The sequence below is a fragment of the Lynx canadensis genome, chromosome A1, assembly GCF_007474595.2.
Source record: "Lynx canadensis isolate LIC74 chromosome A1, mLynCan4.pri.v2, whole genome shotgun sequence".
NCBI lineage: Eukaryota > Metazoa > Chordata > Mammalia > Carnivora > Felidae > Lynx > Lynx canadensis.
Genome location: NC_044303.2, coordinates 90,177,504 through 90,196,474, shown reverse-complemented (window position 1 = coordinate 90,196,474; position 18,971 = coordinate 90,177,504). Strand labels below are relative to the sequence as shown.

Genomic DNA, 18,971 nt, shown 5'->3' with positions numbered 1-18,971 from the left:
GGTTGACACCTCAGGGGCTCACCCAAGGGTGCCCTGCCCCTTTCTCCTCAGGAGATTGGGAGCGTCCACCTCAGGATCCCCAGGGCCCGAACAGGTCATGAGCTGGTGCTTGATGCAGCCTCACACAGGTGGCAGCAAGTCCCCAAGCGCTCCCCTCCCCTAGCCCAGCGCCCTTCCCCCCTTCCCGCTGGTGTCTCGGGGTGTCTCCCATGTCTGCCCTCATGCCCAGGCTGGTGGAGGTGGGGGGGGATGGGCAAAGGAGGCTCACCAGGGCTCCTTCCAGGCATGTGGCATAGTTATAGCCCCGTCCCATGACCAGGAGTGACCTCTGGGTGTAGAGCTCCAGGGCCAGGTCATGAATCTTCTCGTCCAGCGACAGCACTTCCTTAATCAGCCCTAAGCCGCAAACACAGTGAGGGGTTGTGAGTCACACAGATTTTACAGCAAGATTCACAAAGAAAAATCATGGTGTATAAGATATAGTTTTGGAATTCACACCACTTAATACACTTGGCTTCCTTGCCTCGGTTTAAAAAGGATTTTAAATGTAAGAGCACCTGGGTGGCTCAGTCGGTTAAGCATCTGACTTCAGCTCAGGTCATGATCTCACAGTTCATGGGTTCAAGCCCCATATTGGGCTCTGTGTTGATGAGCCTGGAGCCTGCTTAGGATTCTGTGTCTCCCTCTCTCTCTGCTTCTCCCCCACTCTGTCCCCCCCCCTCAAGAATAAACATTAAAAAAAGTTAAATGTAGATTTTGGGCAATAACTTGTGGGATTTGCCTGGGTTTTGTTGGGTGGCAATTCATATTTATGTTCATACTTTCTTGAGCATGTAAGATAAGCAGTGAGGTGTTATTTCTAGCTCCATTTTACAGGTAAGGCAACTGAGGCTCAGAGAGGCTAAGTCACCAGGTGGAAAGACACAGAGCTGACACTCCAAATTAATGCCCCCCCCCCCAATCCAGGCCACATGCTAAATCTAGAGACAATGCCCAGTGTAAGATGGACCAGTGTTTCCCAAACTTTTTGTTCTCAGGACTTCTTTACTCTTAAAAATTACTGTGAATCCCTAGGAGCCATTATTTTTGTTGGTTCTGTCTCTCAATGTTTAACAGATTAGAAACTGAGAAAAGTAAAGATATTTGTATTCATTCATTTAAAAGTAACAATAAACCTATTACACATTTTTAAAAATTAGTGAGAATAGTAGTTTTAAATTTTTGGAGATTTTTTAAATGTCTAACTTTTTAACAAAGACAGATTCTCATATCTGTTTCCTCATTCAAACTCTCATGATACATTTTTTTTGGTTGAAGTATAGGAAGAAAATCCAGCCTCACAGAGATTTGTAGTTGGAGAAGGGAGGAGTATTTAAATAACTTTTTCAAAAAATTGTGAATGTTCTTCTCTGATATTACATGAAACTCAAGAAATGGTCATTTCTTTTTTTTCTAATTAGTTAATTAAGTAATCTCTGCAGGCTTAAACACATGACCCCGAGATCAAGAGTCACATACTCTAGTGACTCAATCAGCCAGTCTGGAGAAACAGTAATTTCTTAAAAGAGTAGTTGCAAATGTAGAATTTGAAATCATCTCAATAAGCTTTTCCTACCTTGTTACATTAAAACTTTTATTTTTTTTAAGTTTATTTACTGTGAGAGAGAGGAGAGACAGACAGACAGAATCCCAAGCAGGTTCCACACTGTCAGTGCAGAGCCTGAAATGGGGCTTGAACTCACCAACTGTGAGATCATGACCTGAGCCAAGATCAAGAGTCTGACACTTAACCGACCGAGCCACCCAGGCACCCCTATTGCATCTATTTAATTTTTTTTAATGTTTTATTTTTGAGAGACAGAGAGAGACAGAGCATGACTGGGAGGGACAAGCAGAGAGGGAGACACAGAATCGGAAGCAGGCTCCAGGCTCTGAGCCATCAGCACAGAGCCCAACATAGGGCTTGAATTCACAAACCACAAGATCACGACCTGAGCCGAAGTCAGATGCTTAACCGGCTGAGCCACCCGGTGCCCCAATCTTGCATCTATTTAAATGGATGTTTTACATGGTGTATAATTTTGTCACATCATGCATTGACCATCTGGAAAACATAGGTTGACTGAGTTATGCAAATCTTCTAAAAATGGACACACTTCATCATAAAATATTTTTTAGAAATCACATATGCTAAAGTCACCATGGCTTCATCAGAGTTGTGTTTAAGTGTGGGAAGTGGTCGAGCTCATGCTGGCAGCTACAAGTTTTCCCAAATCCTAAATTTCACTGGAGAGCTTGAAGTTTATCACTGGCAACAAATACTGTCAGTTTTTCTTCTTTAGAGTGGCGGGCTAACTTTGTTCATTTTTGAGAAAACATCTGCCAAGTACTCTAATCAGCTTGTTACTCAAACAATCCCAGGATGCTTTTCTTGGAAACAGAATACTAAAGAGTGTTGCGATTTACTAAGACTAATGCATTTTACTGCCTCGTGAAGAAGTCCTTGAGTGAAGTGGGGTGTGTGGAGGCATGTGCTAAGGTGCCAGCGGTAGCCACCGCTGCCTTTGCAAATGTCCACACGGCAAAAAAGGCAAACACATCTTATTTGTTATAAATAGCGTGTTTACTGTGAAAATAGTAATAGGACCTGCAGACCACATCTTGAGAACGGCTGACTTAGACATCAGGATAGAGTCCTGTTTTCGCACTGTTGGTACCTGGCTGAAGGTGAAGACCAGTTTTTTGTCAGTAAATTTTCAGCATGTTGTGTGGGCCAGATTCAGATCTCTAGGCTTTGTATGATTAGATGCTGGCTTTCCCTCACTGCCTTCTCTGGGGTTTGCCCCTGGCTCCCAGGATGGACCCAGTGCCTACCCCATCTCTGGAAGGGGCTGTCCCACAGCCTTGTGACCATCCTGCCCCCCGCATTTCATGTCAGCCAAGGGGTGAGGTCTGTTTCATTTTGCAATCTCAGGGCTGCACAAAGAAAACCCAATAGGTCTCTCTCCTTCCCTGGAGAGCAAGTGTCTGAAGGAAAGGAGCTGTTATCTCCTTGGCCCTCAGGATGACACACGGGACAAGTCACACCAGTGGGCGAATGATGGAAACCATTGTCCCCCCCCAAAAGCTTGCGATTCAGTGTGATAAACACTGCATCTCACCGACTACAATAGATGGGAGGGACCCAGCCAAAGAGGGAAGTTTGGGGAGACTGACGGAGCACTCCGGTTCAGGAAAAGGCTCAGGGCCATCTGCTCCTTCTCAGATATTTCCTGAGCACCTACTCCATGCCTGCCCTGGCTGGATATCAGCAGTGACCCTGACAGTTAGGGTTATATGCTCACTGGGCTGACATACTCATTGGGAGACAAGCCAGCACACTGGAGGACAGGTAATTTCATACCATGGCACACGCTATAAAGAAAAGAAATGGGCTAACATTTCACGGCTGGGGCAGGGGGTTAGTTAGGATAGCAAGGAAGGGTTCCAGGAGGTGACATCCGAATTGAGACTTGAATAATGAAAAGCCATCAGTTGTATGGAGAGCTGGAGGAAGAGGGCTCCTGTAAAGGAAAGGGTCAGTGCAAACGTCCTGTGGTAGACAGCTTGGTATTGCTGAGGATCAGAAGGTCAATGAAGGAGCCCAGGGAGGGGAAGGAGAGTGGGATGAGGTCAGAGGTGGCAGGGGTCCAGTGTGCAGTGTTCAAGGACCCGGAGAGGAGTGAGGACTTTAATCTTGGCCCGGTGGGAGCTTCTGGAGGCATTTTGTGGTGAGTAGGAAGTTTTGAAGAGGAGGAAGTGATTAACAGCATTGTTTATGGGAAAGAGTCAAAAGAGAAAGCAACTAAGGACAGTCTACTGGATTTCAAAATAAGGAAAGTTTCATTCTGAAACATACCAGGTAAAGACTGTAAACCATGGATGATCTCTCGCCTTCTGTTTTGCAGTGAAATGCGGTCTTCAGACATCATCAAACCAAACATCACCAGGGAGATGAACTGACTGGTATAAGCCTGTGGATAAAACAGTGACTCTGGCAGAGCAGGGGCGAATGTGCGCATGTGAACCACGCAGGAGGAGACAGATTGTTGGGAGCGCCCCCTCCCCAACCCGCAGCCTCCTGTCCACCCATCTGGCCGAAGCCCTCCCTCAGGACACATGCAGGAGATGACTACCTTGGTGCTGGCCACGCCGATCTCTGGTCCTGCGTTGATGTGGACACCGCAGTCGGTCTCTCGGGAGATGGAACTGCCCACGGTGTTGGTGACGCCCACGGTCAGGGCCCCACGGTCCTTACAGTAGCGCAATGCCAGGAGGGTATCTGCGGTCTCACCTGCCACACGGGCCCCACCTTTCAGCCATGTGTTCTCAGGAGCGTGGCTCTGCCAGCTCAAACCCCCTGTCCCCCAACTCATTTACTCTTTTATGCAGAAATCAGGGCCCACAGGCAGCCGGCGTGTGCTCAGAAAGGAAAATGCACACTCAACCATGTTTCCGGTGGATTCTTGGATTCAAGATTCAGCTGCTATTTATGTGGGAAGCACTTTCTCATCCGCTATGTCATGGAACTCTCCTGGCAACCCCATGGGGCCATTGTCCCCATTCTCCCAGTGAGGATGAGATCCCCAGAGATGGAAGAAACCAAAGGCTTGCTCCTTCAGGGCCACGCAGCTGTGGGCGACAGACTGGTGCCAACCCAGGTGAGCCAGGTGCCCAGCATCCTTTCTAGGACTTTAAGCTGCCTTCTTCAGAATGTGCTGAGATTTAACATTTAAAAAGCAAGAATGTGAGGCGCTTGGCTGGCTGAGTCGGCTGAACGGTTGAGCATCCAACTTCGGCTCAGGTCATGATCTCATGGTTTGTGAGTTCAAGCCTTGCATGAGGCTTGCTGCTATCAGCACAGAGCCCACTTCAGACTCTCTGCCTCTCTCTCTCTGTCCCTCCCCTGCTTGTGCTTGCTCTCTCTCAAAAACGAATAAATATTTAAAATAAATAAATAAATACAAATAAAAAGCAAGAATGCAAGGCGCCTGGCTGGCTCAGTCAGAAGAGCATGTGACTCTTGGTCTCGGGGTGATGAGTTCCAGCCCCACACTGGGTATAGAGATTAAATAAATAAATAAAATTTAAAAAAAGCAAGAATGCCACTAAATGGCATTTCTCCAATAGATCTAACATTGCTTTAAAGCAAAACACTTCTGCAGCCTGCCAGTGTGAACTCAAAATTATTTTTATAACTAAGCTACTTAAATAGATTCACAAATAAGCCAGCACAAGCACCCTGTATTTGTAAGCCTTGAAACCTGGAACTAAATTAAATACGGTCCGATCATAAAATTAAACCCATCAAGGGGCTCCTGGGTGGCTCAGTTGGTTAAGCGTCTGACTCTTCATTTCAGCTCAGGTCATGATCTCATTGGTTCATGAGCTCGAGCCCCATTTCGGGGTCTGCGCCTGGTGGGATTCTCCCTCTCTCCCTCTCTCTCTGTCCCTCCCCCACTTGTGCATGCATGGGCTCCCTCTCTCTCAAAATAAATAAACAAACAAACAAACAAAATGAAGTCACACAGCAGCACATGGCTACAAGTTGTCAGCCGGAGGGTGAGTGTGTCTGTATTTGTTTTTCTTAGTTTGTCATGGAAATGGAAATGGGTCTTCAAAATTCAAACCGGAAGCAGTATTCGAAGTCCCAGTGGATATTAGAGCATTGCTGTTAATGTTTTAATTGTGATAATGACATAACGGTTATGTTTTTTTTTTTTTTTCTTTTACCATTTAGAGATCCATTCTGAAGTATTTGTGGAGCAACATGATGTCTGGGATTGACTTCAAAATAACCCAGGGGAGGGGACAGGTTAATGTGGATCTGGATGACACAAACTCTGCTCAGCTGATCGTTGCTGAGAATAGGCAGTTCCTTATGTAAATCTCTACTTTTACAGAGATTTGGAATTTTCCATAATTAAAATGTTTTAAAAATCCTTCTGGAGGTCATAGAAAGTCCAAGCATGTGGCCATGAATCACCTCCCTGACTCTCTGCCCAGCCTGACTGGAGCAGGTGCCCACGTTTAGAGTTAGGATGGCACCCAGGCAGGGTTTACTGAGGGTGTGCTGGGCCTACACCTGAGCAAGGTCTCTCAATGCATCTCCTGCTGGACAGCATGGGAACTGCAAAGCATCCACATAGTTGTTGAAGTGACACTCAACCAGCAGAATTTTGAAGAACTTTCTCTCTTTGAAATAAACCCAGCACCTATGTATAAGCACTTTGGTGAGTGGTCCCTTAAGTTCTGGACTTGGAATGGCAGGAGGAGGGAGAATTCTTGGTCGCATGGCTCCCCCCTAAAATGAGACAGTGACTGATGGCTCTGAGGGTCAACTGAGAAGAGAGTTTGGCACATGCTCAGTGTGCAGAGAACTCTACTGGATGAAGGAGGGAAGGAGATACATGGTGTGTTACCAAGAGGACAGAGCCCTGAGATGAACTCACGCAAACCCGTATTCCTTACCTGACTGGCTTATGAAAAAGCAAACGTCATCCCTGAACACAGGTGTGTTCCTGTCCAGAAAATCACTGGCGAGTTCAACCATCACAGGGAGCTCAGTCAGTTCCTCCAAAACTTGCCGTGTCTGAAGCCAACAAGAATGGGGACCAAAGTCAGTCACAGACACTACAGAGACACAGGCAGCTGGGCTTCTGGGGACAGTTTTATGAAGTGGCACCTCTGGGTCCTCGTGGTGAAGGGAATTTCAGACATGCACAGGCCACACTGCAGGAGAAAGGCTCTCATGTTGGCTTGTGGGCACCAAATTTGGGAGGTCAAAAACATGATGGCATTTAAGACACATCTTGTCCTGGGCTGCTGCTCCCTCCCCAGCGCTATCGAGGGCCCAGCGCCTTGGACTCACAGCCACTGCGGCGTGGTAACTGGTTCCACAGCCAATCACGATGAGCCGTCGGCATCGTCGAATCTCCTTCAGGTGATCCTTCAAGCCACCCAGGAGCACTGTGGGGCACATGCAGGGCATTAGTGCTAACCCCACACAGGGACGCGCCTCGACCTAGGGCATGGATGGGGGATTACCTGTGTTGGTCTCAAAATTCACCCGACCTCTCATAGTATTGAAAACTGATTCTGGCTGTTCGAAGATCTCCTTCTGCATAAATGCACTGAAGTTACCTGGTCAAATAAACACCAACAAAGCAGGTCAATTTTAATTCAGTTGTTTTACCACTGCTTAACTTCCAATCAAGATGGAAAGCTGATATGCAGTTTAGTGTCAGTGACACATGGGAAGGCCACTGCACATTACCAAGGGCGTCCCAGGGGCCGTCCCACCTGATTTTCCTGGTAACAAGTGAGAGGCAAACAGGTCAGATAAGATTACTATCTCCAGTGTGCATATCAGACCCTGCAGCTTGAAGGAGCAAAAGAAGTAAGCAACAAATATGTGGCTGGTCTTTCTGGGGCAATACTCCTCTCAGCAGGGGCAGAGGAAAGGAAAATGCTTTACTTCCAAAAACCAACCTACTTAAGGAAGTACAAAAGAAGTAAGCCCTGAGAAATAGGCAATTTTATTTTATTTTTTTAATTTTTTTAAACATTTATTTTTGAGAGAGAGACAGAGTGTGAGAGGGGGAGGGGCAGAGAGAGAGGGAGCCACAGAATCTGACGCAGGTTCTAGGCTCCAAGCTGTCAGCACAGAACCTGACGCGGGGCTTGAACCCACAAACTGCGAGACCATGACCTGAGCCGAAGTCGGACACTTCACCGACTGAACAACCCAGGTGCCCTGGCAATCTTCTTTTCAACAGATGCCCTCCGAGCTTCTGTATTAAATAAAAACCTTTTCAGCCAACACATGCATTTCCAGGGCTCTGATTTGAATGGAACTGGATGACATCAAAGGGATGATCTGGCCGCAACGGGTTAAGGCCCCTGACAGGTGTTGTGCCTCAAGCTTTGGAAGCATTCACAGACAGGATGGGCATGTTCCAACACTGCAGTGTTTCCTGTCTGCCACCTTTAGCTGGGGACTTGACAGAGAGTGCCATAAAGCAAACAAGACAAGTGAGGAGGGTCAGGGAAGAGCTCTCTGACTGGGCGATGATCAAGGTAGAATGACCAAAAGTAGTCAGTCAAGTACAATGACCCTCAGGTGAGTAAGCACTTGGCCTGCCTAAGTAACAGTGAGGTGGTTGGAGAGGGGGGGCAGGGCATAGTGGGAAAAGGGTAGAGTGAGGTGGGGCCAGGTTGGGCATGGGGTATTGTGGGCTGTGGCAGGAAGTGTGGATTTTATTCTCAGAACAGTGGGTGGCCATTGGAGGGCTTTAAGCAGCTGGATAAAAAGGTCTGATTCACATTCCTAAATGTTTACCCAGGCTGCCCTGTGGAGAAGGGGGTGTAGGGAGACAGGCTCTCCTCTCAAGGAGGAAATAGTCCACAGACCCCTGTTATTGCAGGCCTCTGACCCAGAGAAGAAATGTCTGGGTAGAAGAATGTGTCCCAGAGAGTTAGTAAAGGGAGGCAGTTGATGGACTGGTCAGATCAAGCAGGGAGACCTAGTGCCTTTATATAGTCAGGAACTCCTGCTGGGGGAGTGGGACCAGGCTTCCCACATCCCCTGGGCTGGGCAAGCCACAGAGCACCTGCAACGCCACCCTAATGGCCACGGCAGGTAGGAGGGCTGTGGCACCTATTCAGGGTAGGACAGAGAGTCTCAGGAGCTCCCCCATCGAGCACCTGCCCCCCCCCTCAAGGCTGCTGCACACGGACCCTCAGAGGACACCTGCCTTTCATGATTTGCTGCAGTTCCATCTGCAAGGTCTGGATGGCTCGAGATGGGTCATCACTAGCTGAACGCTTGACCCGGTGAATAGAGAGCTTCCCATCAGCCACTGCGGCGATGTCGTCATCCTCGAGGAAGATAACTCGGTTGGTGTGTTCTATGATAGCACTGGAGCAAGGGAAACACGGGCATCACAGATGGGGCCTGCACATGCTTGACAGCTACAAGGCAGTCACTCACTTGCCTCCCCAGTATGGGTCCCCATCAGTAGTATCAGATGGCATTTTAGGAGGGACAGGGACACTACACTATACACATCAATTCACACCTTCCTCCTTCCCCCCAGAATTGTTTTGAATCCAGTCTCAGACATCACATCATTTCATCTGTAAACATTTTAGCTTCTATCTCTAAAAGAGAGGGAAAAATTTTAAACCCACAATACCATCATCACATCTAAAATTAGTAGTTATTCTTTCATATCATCAAATATCCAGTATGTTCAGATTTCCCCAGTAATCTCACAGATGGCCTTTTACAACCGCTTTCTTCAAATCATAATCCAGACAGTGTCACCTTTGGAGAATGCTTGGGAACCAACATATTACTCTAAATCGGAACAGGAAAGAATGAAACATTTATCTTGCTTTTTAAACTGATCTGATCTTTCAGAATAACCACATTGTTCATGAAGGCAAATTTATGGATGGACTACAGCTAATAAATAAGGAATGACAGCATCAGAATAGTCAATTTATGGACTCCTAATTACTAATAGTTCTAAGTAAGGACCATGAAGTGCTCTGCTGAAACCAAAAGGTGAAAAGCAGAGAGCAGCTTTACAATGGATGGGAGAGGCTGTCTGGCGCATGAACCCCCTGATCAATCTTAACAGCATAAAAAGACAGACAATGAGACATATATGCTTCTTGATAGAAGGACACACCACCATCTATGAAGCCGTCTTGCCAAAAAAATCAAACCAGAAGGAGATCAAGTTTGTAGACACCTGTGAACGCCAGTGCATGGGAAATGCAGTGGGCAGGGGAACGTGTTAAATGACACCATGGGGGATTCTCTCAGCAAAATCCAGACAGTGGGAAAATCATCAGGACAAATGACTCAGTTTCATAACACACACACACACACACACACACACACACACACACACACACACTCCCTGCAAGGAAAAGGATAGTTTAAAAGCAAAGTAAAAAATACGTCCACCAATGAAATGTGGGGTCATTATGCTTATTTTTTTTTTTTTTTGAGAGAGAGAGTGAGTGCAGGAGGAAGGCAGGGGCAAAGAAAGAGGGAGAAAGAGAGAATCCCAAGCAGGCTCCGTGCTGTCAGCATAGAGCCCAAGGCAGGACTGGAACTCATGAACTGTGAGATCATGACCTGAGCTGAAATAAAGAGTTGGATGCTTAACTGACTAAGCCACCCAGGTGCCCCATTGTGCTTATTTTTATAATAACTTTGTATGGAAAGTAATGATAATTTTTGTCTTGCAAAATGGCAATACAAAGTTTCTTTTAAAAATAAATGGCGTTAGAAAAGTTGGTAGGTGAAAAAGCAAACTAATCAATAGCACAAGTGGTACATAGTTATGGTCAAAAATAAAAAACAAATAAAAAACAAAACCATGAAGGTGGCACTTATAAGACCATGGGAGAAAAAAATCCTCATTCCACCAAGTGCCACACCCACACCTGCCCTGTGCCAAAAAATGAACATTTATAATTCCTGATGTAAAGTTAAAGAAAGAAGTGGCCACATTCCATGGCCCTAAGAAAGGTGTCTCTAGACAGATGCTCAGGAAGACAGACTTCTAAAGAAGGATGGGAAACCACCGCACTGGAAAAAAATACTTTGAACAGTATACATGCATTGTTTAAACAGTAGAAAACACAGAATAATAAGAGGAAGAAAATGGCCTGATCCCATCTCCAAGAGAGAAACACCACTTATATTGTATTGCTCTCCAGGCAGTGCTAAATACACGTGTGTTTGCATTTATGTGTGCGTGTATGTCTGCATGTTAATTTATTTATTTTTTAAAATATTTTATTTATTTTTGAGAGAGAGACTGAGAATGAGTGGGGGAGGGGCAGCGAGAGAGGGAGACACAGAATCTGAAGCAGGCTCCAGGCTCCAAACTATCAGCACAGATCCCCGTGTGGGGCTCGAACCCACAAACCATGAGATCATGACCTCAGCTGAAGTTGGATGCTTAGCTGACTGAGCTACTCAGACGCCCCTGCACGTTTAAATATAATTGTTATTATTTACAAAATGGATGGTGATATAGTCCATCATTAAGACTACTGGCCCAGAGGTGCCTGGGTGGCTCATTCGGTTAAACATCCAACGTCGGCTCAGGTCATGATCTCACGATTCCTGGGTTTGAGCCCTGCGTTGGGCTCTGTGCTGACAGCTCGGAGTCTGGAGCCTGCTTCTGATTCTGTGTCTCCCTCCCCCTCTGCCCCTCCCCTGCCCACACTCTGTCTCTCTCTCTCTCAAAAATAAATAAATGTAAAAAAAAAAAAAAAAGGAAAAAAAAAGACTACTGGCCCAGGAGTTAGACAGACCCAATATGGTATCCTTATTTCTGTCTGTTACCAATATTGTGCCCTCAAGCAGCCCAGATATGACCCCTCTGAGCCCCTATGTCAAATTCCTCATTTGTAAAATGGGATATGATCACTGTGCCTTCACTAGAAGTTTGTTGTGTTTACTTTTTTTCATGTTTATTTATTTTGAGAGAGAGAGAAAGAAAGAGTGTACAGGAGAGGCAGAGGGAGACAGAGAAAATCCCAAGCAGGCTCTGTGCTGACAGTGTCTGACTCGGGGCTCAAACCCACGAACTGCGAGATTATGACCTGAACCGAAATCAACAGACGCTTAACCAGTTGAGCCACACAGGTGCCCTGGTTGTGTTCATTAAATGAGACCATCCTGGCGAAGCCCTCAGCACTGGCTACTGTTGCCCTGCGGGTTCTACAGTGTGCCTTCATATCTGGGAGGGTCACCCACATCTGGTCTACACACCATACACTGTAAAATCATCTTTCCAAGTTCCAAATCCTAAACAAGCAAAGAAATCGTGAGGATTTTTAATTATAGCATCAAATTTGCAGATTAAGGAGAGTCAGTTATCTTTAAAAAACAATTTTTAATTATTAAAATAACTTTAAACCAATTAGTTTTTTTTAAAATAATGTTAAGCCTTTTTACCAAGGAGTGTGGACTCTCTCCCTTTATTCAAATCTGGTCTTGTTTCTCATTGCTGACTTTTGTAGTCTTCTCTGGAGAGACTCTGGACTATTTTTATTAAGATTTATCTTAAGGGATTAAAATAGTTTTTCTAGCTCGGGTAAATAGATTACTTTTTTTTTTTTTTTTTTGGTTTTTGTTCAAGAAAGGCTTGCTGAGGGTTTACTGTGCCAGTCATGTGAGGAGGCACAAGAGGAAACGGGGTGGATATGGTTCTGCAGCCTTGTTCAGCTGATAGCTGAACTGCTGGGATGTCTGATTTCCACATCTTCATTCTCTGACTAGCCTCTAGGATTAGTTCTAACAGGCTTTCAGTTGGATTTAAAAAAGTTTTTTTTAAATGTTTATTTGTTTTTGAGAGAGAGAGAGCCCAAGCGGGGAGGGGCAGAGAGGGAGTGAGAGAGTGAATCCAAGCAGGCCCCAAGCAGCCAGTGCAGAACCCAATGCAGGGCTCGAACTCACAAACCGTGAGATCGTGACCTGAGCCCAAATCAAGAGTCAGATGCTTAACTGACTGAGCCACCCAGGCACCCTTATGGTAGTGTTTTCTATTTCAACTAACAGGAAAGTGTTTTGGTCTTTTCTGAGTATGTGTATATGGATGTGTATAAATTTTTTGTACTAAAATGGATATGAAGCAGACTTCCTCAAATTTCAGAAGTATTGTCTGTTAATGAGAACATGGACTTAGAAATGACTTGGACCACACTCCTAGGTCTTGGCCCTCTCATCATGAGTGCTCAGACTCAGGCAGAGTCAGGTGGGGTGAGAGAAGGACCAAAGGTTTGAAGACACCTGCCTCAGCTACTTAAAGGGAGCATAGCCTTTGAGTGGCCCCAGACATCCTGGGCCAGAGGGAGCATAACCCAGGGTGCTCAGATCTGCTGATTTTCCAGAGAAGCTAGAAATCCAGAATTTTATGTGAAATCTCCCCCCTTTTAAAATGTTGGCAAATAATTCAATTATTCTGTGCAGGCCCCAAAACATTGTGGAGGTCAGTGAATCCTGCCCTTGGTCATGAGGTGCTCTCAGTGGTTCTCTGAGGTTCTCGGAGAAGGGTCACAGAGAACTGAAATCTGCCATCATCCCTGCCCCTTGCTGTAAGAAAACAGCTGAAAAGCGGGGATAAATGAAAAATGGTGGTGTCTGGCCAGTCATTTTTGGTTACATAATCCTAGCAAAGAAAGGAAACAAGCTTTAGCTACCTTGCGTCAGAAGCAAAGAAGAATTCCACTGCTTTATCGCCCACGGCATGAAGGCAGGTTGAGCTGTCCAGCCTCTTCATTCTTGTTTTGCAGATCTTCTTTACGTTCTCGAAATTGCCTGGTGAAGGAAGGATTGCAAGTGACATTAAACTATTTTGTTTGAATAACATGAAGCAAGGCGCCAGCTTTCCCTTTGAATATGTGTGGGAGAAATCTGCAATTTTTAGCTTCGGCTGCGTCAGCCAAATCGTGAAAATGATCCCCAAATAGCACGGTGCCACTGCAAGAGCTTTTTGAATGGCTGTGAACAAAACAAAGCAAATCAACACTCATACCAGAGCGTGGATGCCTTTATGTAATGGAGCTGCATGCCTTCCCCTGGACTTGTGTATGTGTTTGAAAATATCTATAATAAAAAGCTTTTGCAAAGAGGGACCCAAGTCTCAGTTGCACGAAAGCCTTTTTGACCTGGAGCCTTATGCGGACCGGCCCCGGCAGACAGAAGAAATCTGCCTGCACCAGAGCCCCCTGCCCTGTTCAAGTCCTTCTCGAGAAACTTACGTGTCCTGTACAAGATGGGGATCTGTTCCGTGGAAAGCTTGTATTTGCTGCGCACTCCAATGAGCAGGGGGCTGCCTCTCCTGTAGAGACAACAGGGAGTCGAGTTGCTCATTGTCTCAACACCCCAGGCAGGGCTAGATGGCCTCTTAGCACTGAGGAGGGGTCCCCGCATCTAGTCCTTCCAACAGGGGAAAGTGTCCTGTTGAGATCCTACAGGACAGACTCCTGAGCCACAGGAAGATGCTCCCAGGGCTTGGGGCAGGGACCAACCGACTGGCAGAATTCTGGCTTGCTTTCACGGTACCACCCACCTGCCCAGTGAATCCCCACATGGTTAGATCACTGCGGCTGAGGCATCAGCAGGCCCTCACTTCGTGGCTCCAGCTTGCTGCTATTTACTGCCATCTTTAAAGCAGGAGCCCTGGACGCCCATGACCTGCCCAAAGACTCTCTTCCCTCCCCCTGCCCCACCCCTTTTGCCTAGCTCGGCTGTTCTCCAGCTTTGAGGGGCATTCTGATGACTGGCTTTGGATCTGCTCAACTTTGTGGGCCACCTAACACACTTTCAAGGGTGGTTTTGTCTCTGAGTGTCACCTCCTGGGCGAAGTTTCAATTCCTTGACCTGCACGAGCTGGACTCCATCACAGAGGGGACAGTGATGTTTCCTCTGTGGGAGTTCCTGCAGCCTCAAACTCAGGTTTCCTCTCCCAGCCCTGCATCCGACTTCCCCAAGTGGGGGGACAAAGTCTGTGGCTTTGAAGAAAGTGCTGTGAGCACCCTGAATAATCTGGACCATCTTTTATCATATCTGAAGCAGAGGAGACACGGCTCTGGTACAATGGAGAGCCAGCTCGAATGGCCTTTATAACATTGACAATGAGAAAGTACTGTGGTTATCTAATTTTCTTGGCAAACGTCTCCCCCAGATTTTATTGTTGTAGATAGAGCTCTATGATTTCTCTGAACTTCGCCTCAGATAATGCTCCCGAGGCATCCCAAAGATTGCCCAGGAGGTTACAGAGCCGGCAGGTTATGGACAATTTAGAAATATAAAGCTTTATTGCTTCTTCACATGGCCTTCTTTTGCATTCACTTAAAATAGTAATACCATGATAGTATCAAGTTTTAAAAGGGGTTTCTAATTTTTTTTTAACGTTTATTTATATTTGAGAGAGAGAGGGAGACACAGAATCTGAAGCAGTCTCCAGCCTCTGACCTGTCAGCACAGAATCTGATGCGGGGCTCAAACTCATGAACCATGAGGTCATGACCTGAGCTGAAGTCGGCTGCTTAACTGACTGAGCCACCCAAGTGCCCCGGGGTTTCCAAATTTAATAGGGACAAGCGGTCTGTTATAATTCTATGATTGAAGAAATTGAATGCCAAGTGGTAAATTCCTTCCTATCCTGAACAAAAATTAAATCATGATACATTCCCATCATTTCCTGCCTAGAGAATATGACTGTCTGTGAGGGACTGCCTCGTTCTCTCTGCATCTTCCAGGCCACAGGTGCATTCTCCATGGCTCCTCAGAGGCTTCAGAATGAAACTTTCAGTCCACAGTGCACCTGAGACCCTGCAGAGCAGGGCTTCTGCCAACATCCTCACTCCCCACCAGCCCTTGGAGCTAGAGGGGCAGAGTGTACACGACCTTGCTCACTGCTGTCTCCAATGCCTGGTACACGGCAGGTGTCAGTCTGTCTTTCTGAAAGAGCAGAAAGTCCCCCCATGACTGCTACCATGAGGAATGAGCTTACAAAGTGTCTTGGAAATAGCCACTGCTTTCATTATAGAATCTGGGCCACATTCCAGGGGCTCCTTTGAAGAGCAAGGGTTGGTGTGTCCCTGGTGACCCCATCTGTGCCCTTAACCAGGGTCTTTTCTATTTTTTTTCTGAAGGGGACTCAGGCTGCTCTGGGTCAGATCCCTGAATGCTGAGCTCACTCTAGGCCCCTTCCTTTTGCTCACACTGGTGCTTCTGGCCACCTCCCCAAGGCTGACATTTGTACCCCCTCATGCTCCCCAGTGCATTGCCTCCCAGCCCCCAACATGGAGTATCAACACCCTCTGCCCTGCTCTGTCCTCCTGCACAAATGTCCAGTCCTTAAAGACAGTACTAGGTCAGGTGTTAATAGATCCCTAGGACCCAGTATAGACTAAGTGCTCAACAAATATCAGTTGGATGGATGGAGGGAGGGAAGGACAGATGGACAGGTAGATGTGTAGATGGATGGTCAGACTGATGGCGGATGGACAGATGGATAATCAGTTCATCTGAATATAAAATAACAGGATGGCACTCATGCTCCCACTTGTGTGAATCCACACATCACTGGGGGCCATGTGGCTCTATCCAACAGAGGGACATGTCGGCTGGCCCTCTAGAACACCTCTGGTGTGCAGGTGATGAAGCTTGAGCGTGGGGCCTTCAAGGCCTCTTCTTACTGGATTCAAATTAATGTTCACTTGTTCCTAGTTTCACATTCATAATTTTGCAAGCTTTTTCCAGAAGGCATCTCCAAAACTGACCTGCAACCTGGATCTGCCCCTTGCTATACAGTTTTATTTTTACTTTGAATTTGTTGTCAACTTCTGAAAATCTGGAGATTTCAAATAAAAAATCAACTTTCTGCTTTCTCTTTTAAAAATCAGAAGCCCAGCCACAGAGATGGTAGGGGGCATAAGCCACGGTCTCACTTCTCCCCTGTTGTCTCAAGCTAAGCAATCTTATTTATTTGTTCTTGAAATGTCAATGTGTTTTGCCTCACCTGGTGGCAACAGCTTCTCCCGGGTAGTGGATGCTCTTGAAAACCAACGCGAATGCACCTTCCTGTAAACACAGCAAACAAGAGTGAGCCGCATGTGCTCCGGCCCCACCTGAGCTGCCAAGGCTGTTGCAGCCTGGCCCACCACCCCACAGGGGGGTCACTCTTCACAGTGGGTGGTCCTGGGGTTCCTCCCTCAGGGTGCTGAATGCAGGACAGCTCTTTCAGGGTGATGTCAGGAGAAGAAAGTGACACAGTCCGTACCACGAGGAAAATCCAAAGACCAGAACTTGCGGGTTTCATGGTGCTCAGCAGAACCCACCCCTGCTCAGGGCCACAAGGAGCGATTCCCAGCTCTGTGATGATCTGGGTGGATGGGGGCAGTTAGAGCCTCAGGAAATGAGAACTGTGGCCAGGGGTCCTGCCCTGGAACTGTGAGAACAAAAGGGACTACTCCATGACACACAGTAGAGCCTGGGTTCAAATCCTGTCTCCACCCCTTAATTGAGCAATTGCCTAGTTTGTGCCTCGTGGTGAATGGAAATGAGAATAGTTCTACCTTGCATGGCTTCTGTGAGCTCATGTACTTTTGTTGCTCATTTTTGAGAGAGAGTGTGTGAGCAGGGAGGGGCAGAGAGAGAAGGGGACAGAGGATCTAAAGTGGGCTTTGTGCTGACAGCGGTGAGCCTGAGTTGGGGCTCGAACTCACCAGTGTGAGATCATGACCTGAGCCCAAGTCAGACGCTCAGCCAACTGAGCCGCCCAGGTGCCCCATGTGAGCTCATGCACTTTAAGTGCTCTGAACAGTGGTCTGCCATATGAAAAACCCAACAGTGGCATGGGTTGTTATTAGTGTTGCTATTATTTCTTTAGCAATGACTGTCATTCACCCTCTGTTGCATTGTGCAAACCAGAACAAACCTAGTTCTCCTAACTCTAGACTCCAAATGCTCTATTTAAATCCCTGGTGCAAAATTCTCTCCTACATTCTGACCACCCTGTACTAATTTTACCATGGCCCTAGTAGACTCGGGTTATGTATAACCAGCTAGAAGTCTGGATTTTCATGTGAAATGCCCCATGTTTTGGAATCCTGGGCAGACCCAAGGCCCCACGCAGCCTTGGCCAGTTTGCCAACTCAGTCACACAGCCAGAGGGACCCAGAGTCAGCATCCCCAGGCCTCTAGGGGCCTTTCAAACTGCCCAGGAGCCTGATGTTTACTCTGCCAGTTCTGTCAACAACAACGTGGTACTGAACAGAAAAACACTTCCCAGTCCCAAAGAGCCCCAAAGAGCCCCTCATTGCTTCAGCTAAGAGAAATCACTGAAATTTACACCTGTCATCACTGGGGAGGCATTTCCAAAATTTAAAATTACAAATGGAAATGAGAAGATACCGTGCAGCAAAACCAAACTGGTTTACTGTAAATTACATAGTAATTATACTATGTATTACGTATAGGACAGGCTCTTGTCTATAAATGTCTTCTAAATTATGACTTCCAAAAATGGGAGCAAAGTGTTTGACAGTAGACTTATTTATGAAAAAGGCTCTGAAAATACCAGAGGGTGATATATTTTAAACCATAGTGTTGTACCCTCTGACCCTGGATATTCCAGATTCTTGGCCCCAAATGCTGTCTCCAGGCTGCCCCTGTGTTGGAGGAGCTCCTGGATGGCAGGGATGCCCAGGGGGATGGACTCTGGGAAATCTGGAGACCACTCCTCCTCCCCCTACCATCTCATACACGGCCTGAGTCTGTTGTGCCTCGTCCTTGTGGACAACTCCCCCTCTACCCCGCCCTTGTTCCAGCATGTGCCCCTTCTTGGGGCTTAGTTTTGTGGGCCCAGCCCTCTGGGACATCACCAATCTCTCTCTCTCTTCCTGGATAAGCACACAAACCTGATCTGGTATCTCCTATCACAAAAACCAGTCTTCCATCAGAACTGCAAGCCTCTCCCACCACCACTGGGCCATTTCCTGACACTCTTTTTCTAGAATCAAACTTCTCAAAAGTTCACACCTGCTTTTACTTCCTTTTCCTTCCAACTCTGCTCAGTAAGGATATGTAGGTATTTCCGCCCCTTGATAAACAATCACTTCACTGAAACTGGTGGAAAAACTACAATTCTGAGTCTCCAACATCAGTTCAATGCACTCTGGGTATGTAACTAATGGCACACACAGCGGACAAGATGACAAAGGTCCCACGTGCAGTGTGCCATCATGAGGAACCACTGATGGGAAGTTCCGATCACGGATTCAGAGGGGTTAAGATGGAACAAGCCACTTCTTACTCGATATTTACTACCAAAACCTCAGGATTTCTCTCAGTTCTCCATGATGCAACATCTTAAGGCCAGACATCGTAG

At 46.7% G+C, this 18,971-nt stretch overlaps 1 protein-coding gene across 1 annotated transcript in view; it reads right to left on the bottom strand.

Moving 5' to 3' along the window:
• GFPT2 (glutamine-fructose-6-phosphate transaminase 2) overlaps window positions 1-18,971 on the bottom strand; it is a 47,022-nt gene that overhangs the window by 4,999 nt on the left and 23,052 nt on the right. The window contains 10 exon segments of the mRNA XM_030315961.1: window positions 269-396; window positions 3,899-4,013; window positions 4,176-4,333; window positions 6,511-6,631; window positions 6,911-7,008; window positions 7,087-7,182; window positions 8,796-8,959; window positions 13,273-13,390; window positions 13,834-13,913; window positions 16,602-16,663. Coding sequence (XP_030171821.1) covers window positions 269-396; window positions 3,899-4,013; window positions 4,176-4,333; window positions 6,511-6,631; window positions 6,911-7,008; window positions 7,087-7,182; window positions 8,796-8,959; window positions 13,273-13,390; window positions 13,834-13,913; window positions 16,602-16,663 — 1,140 coding nt within the window.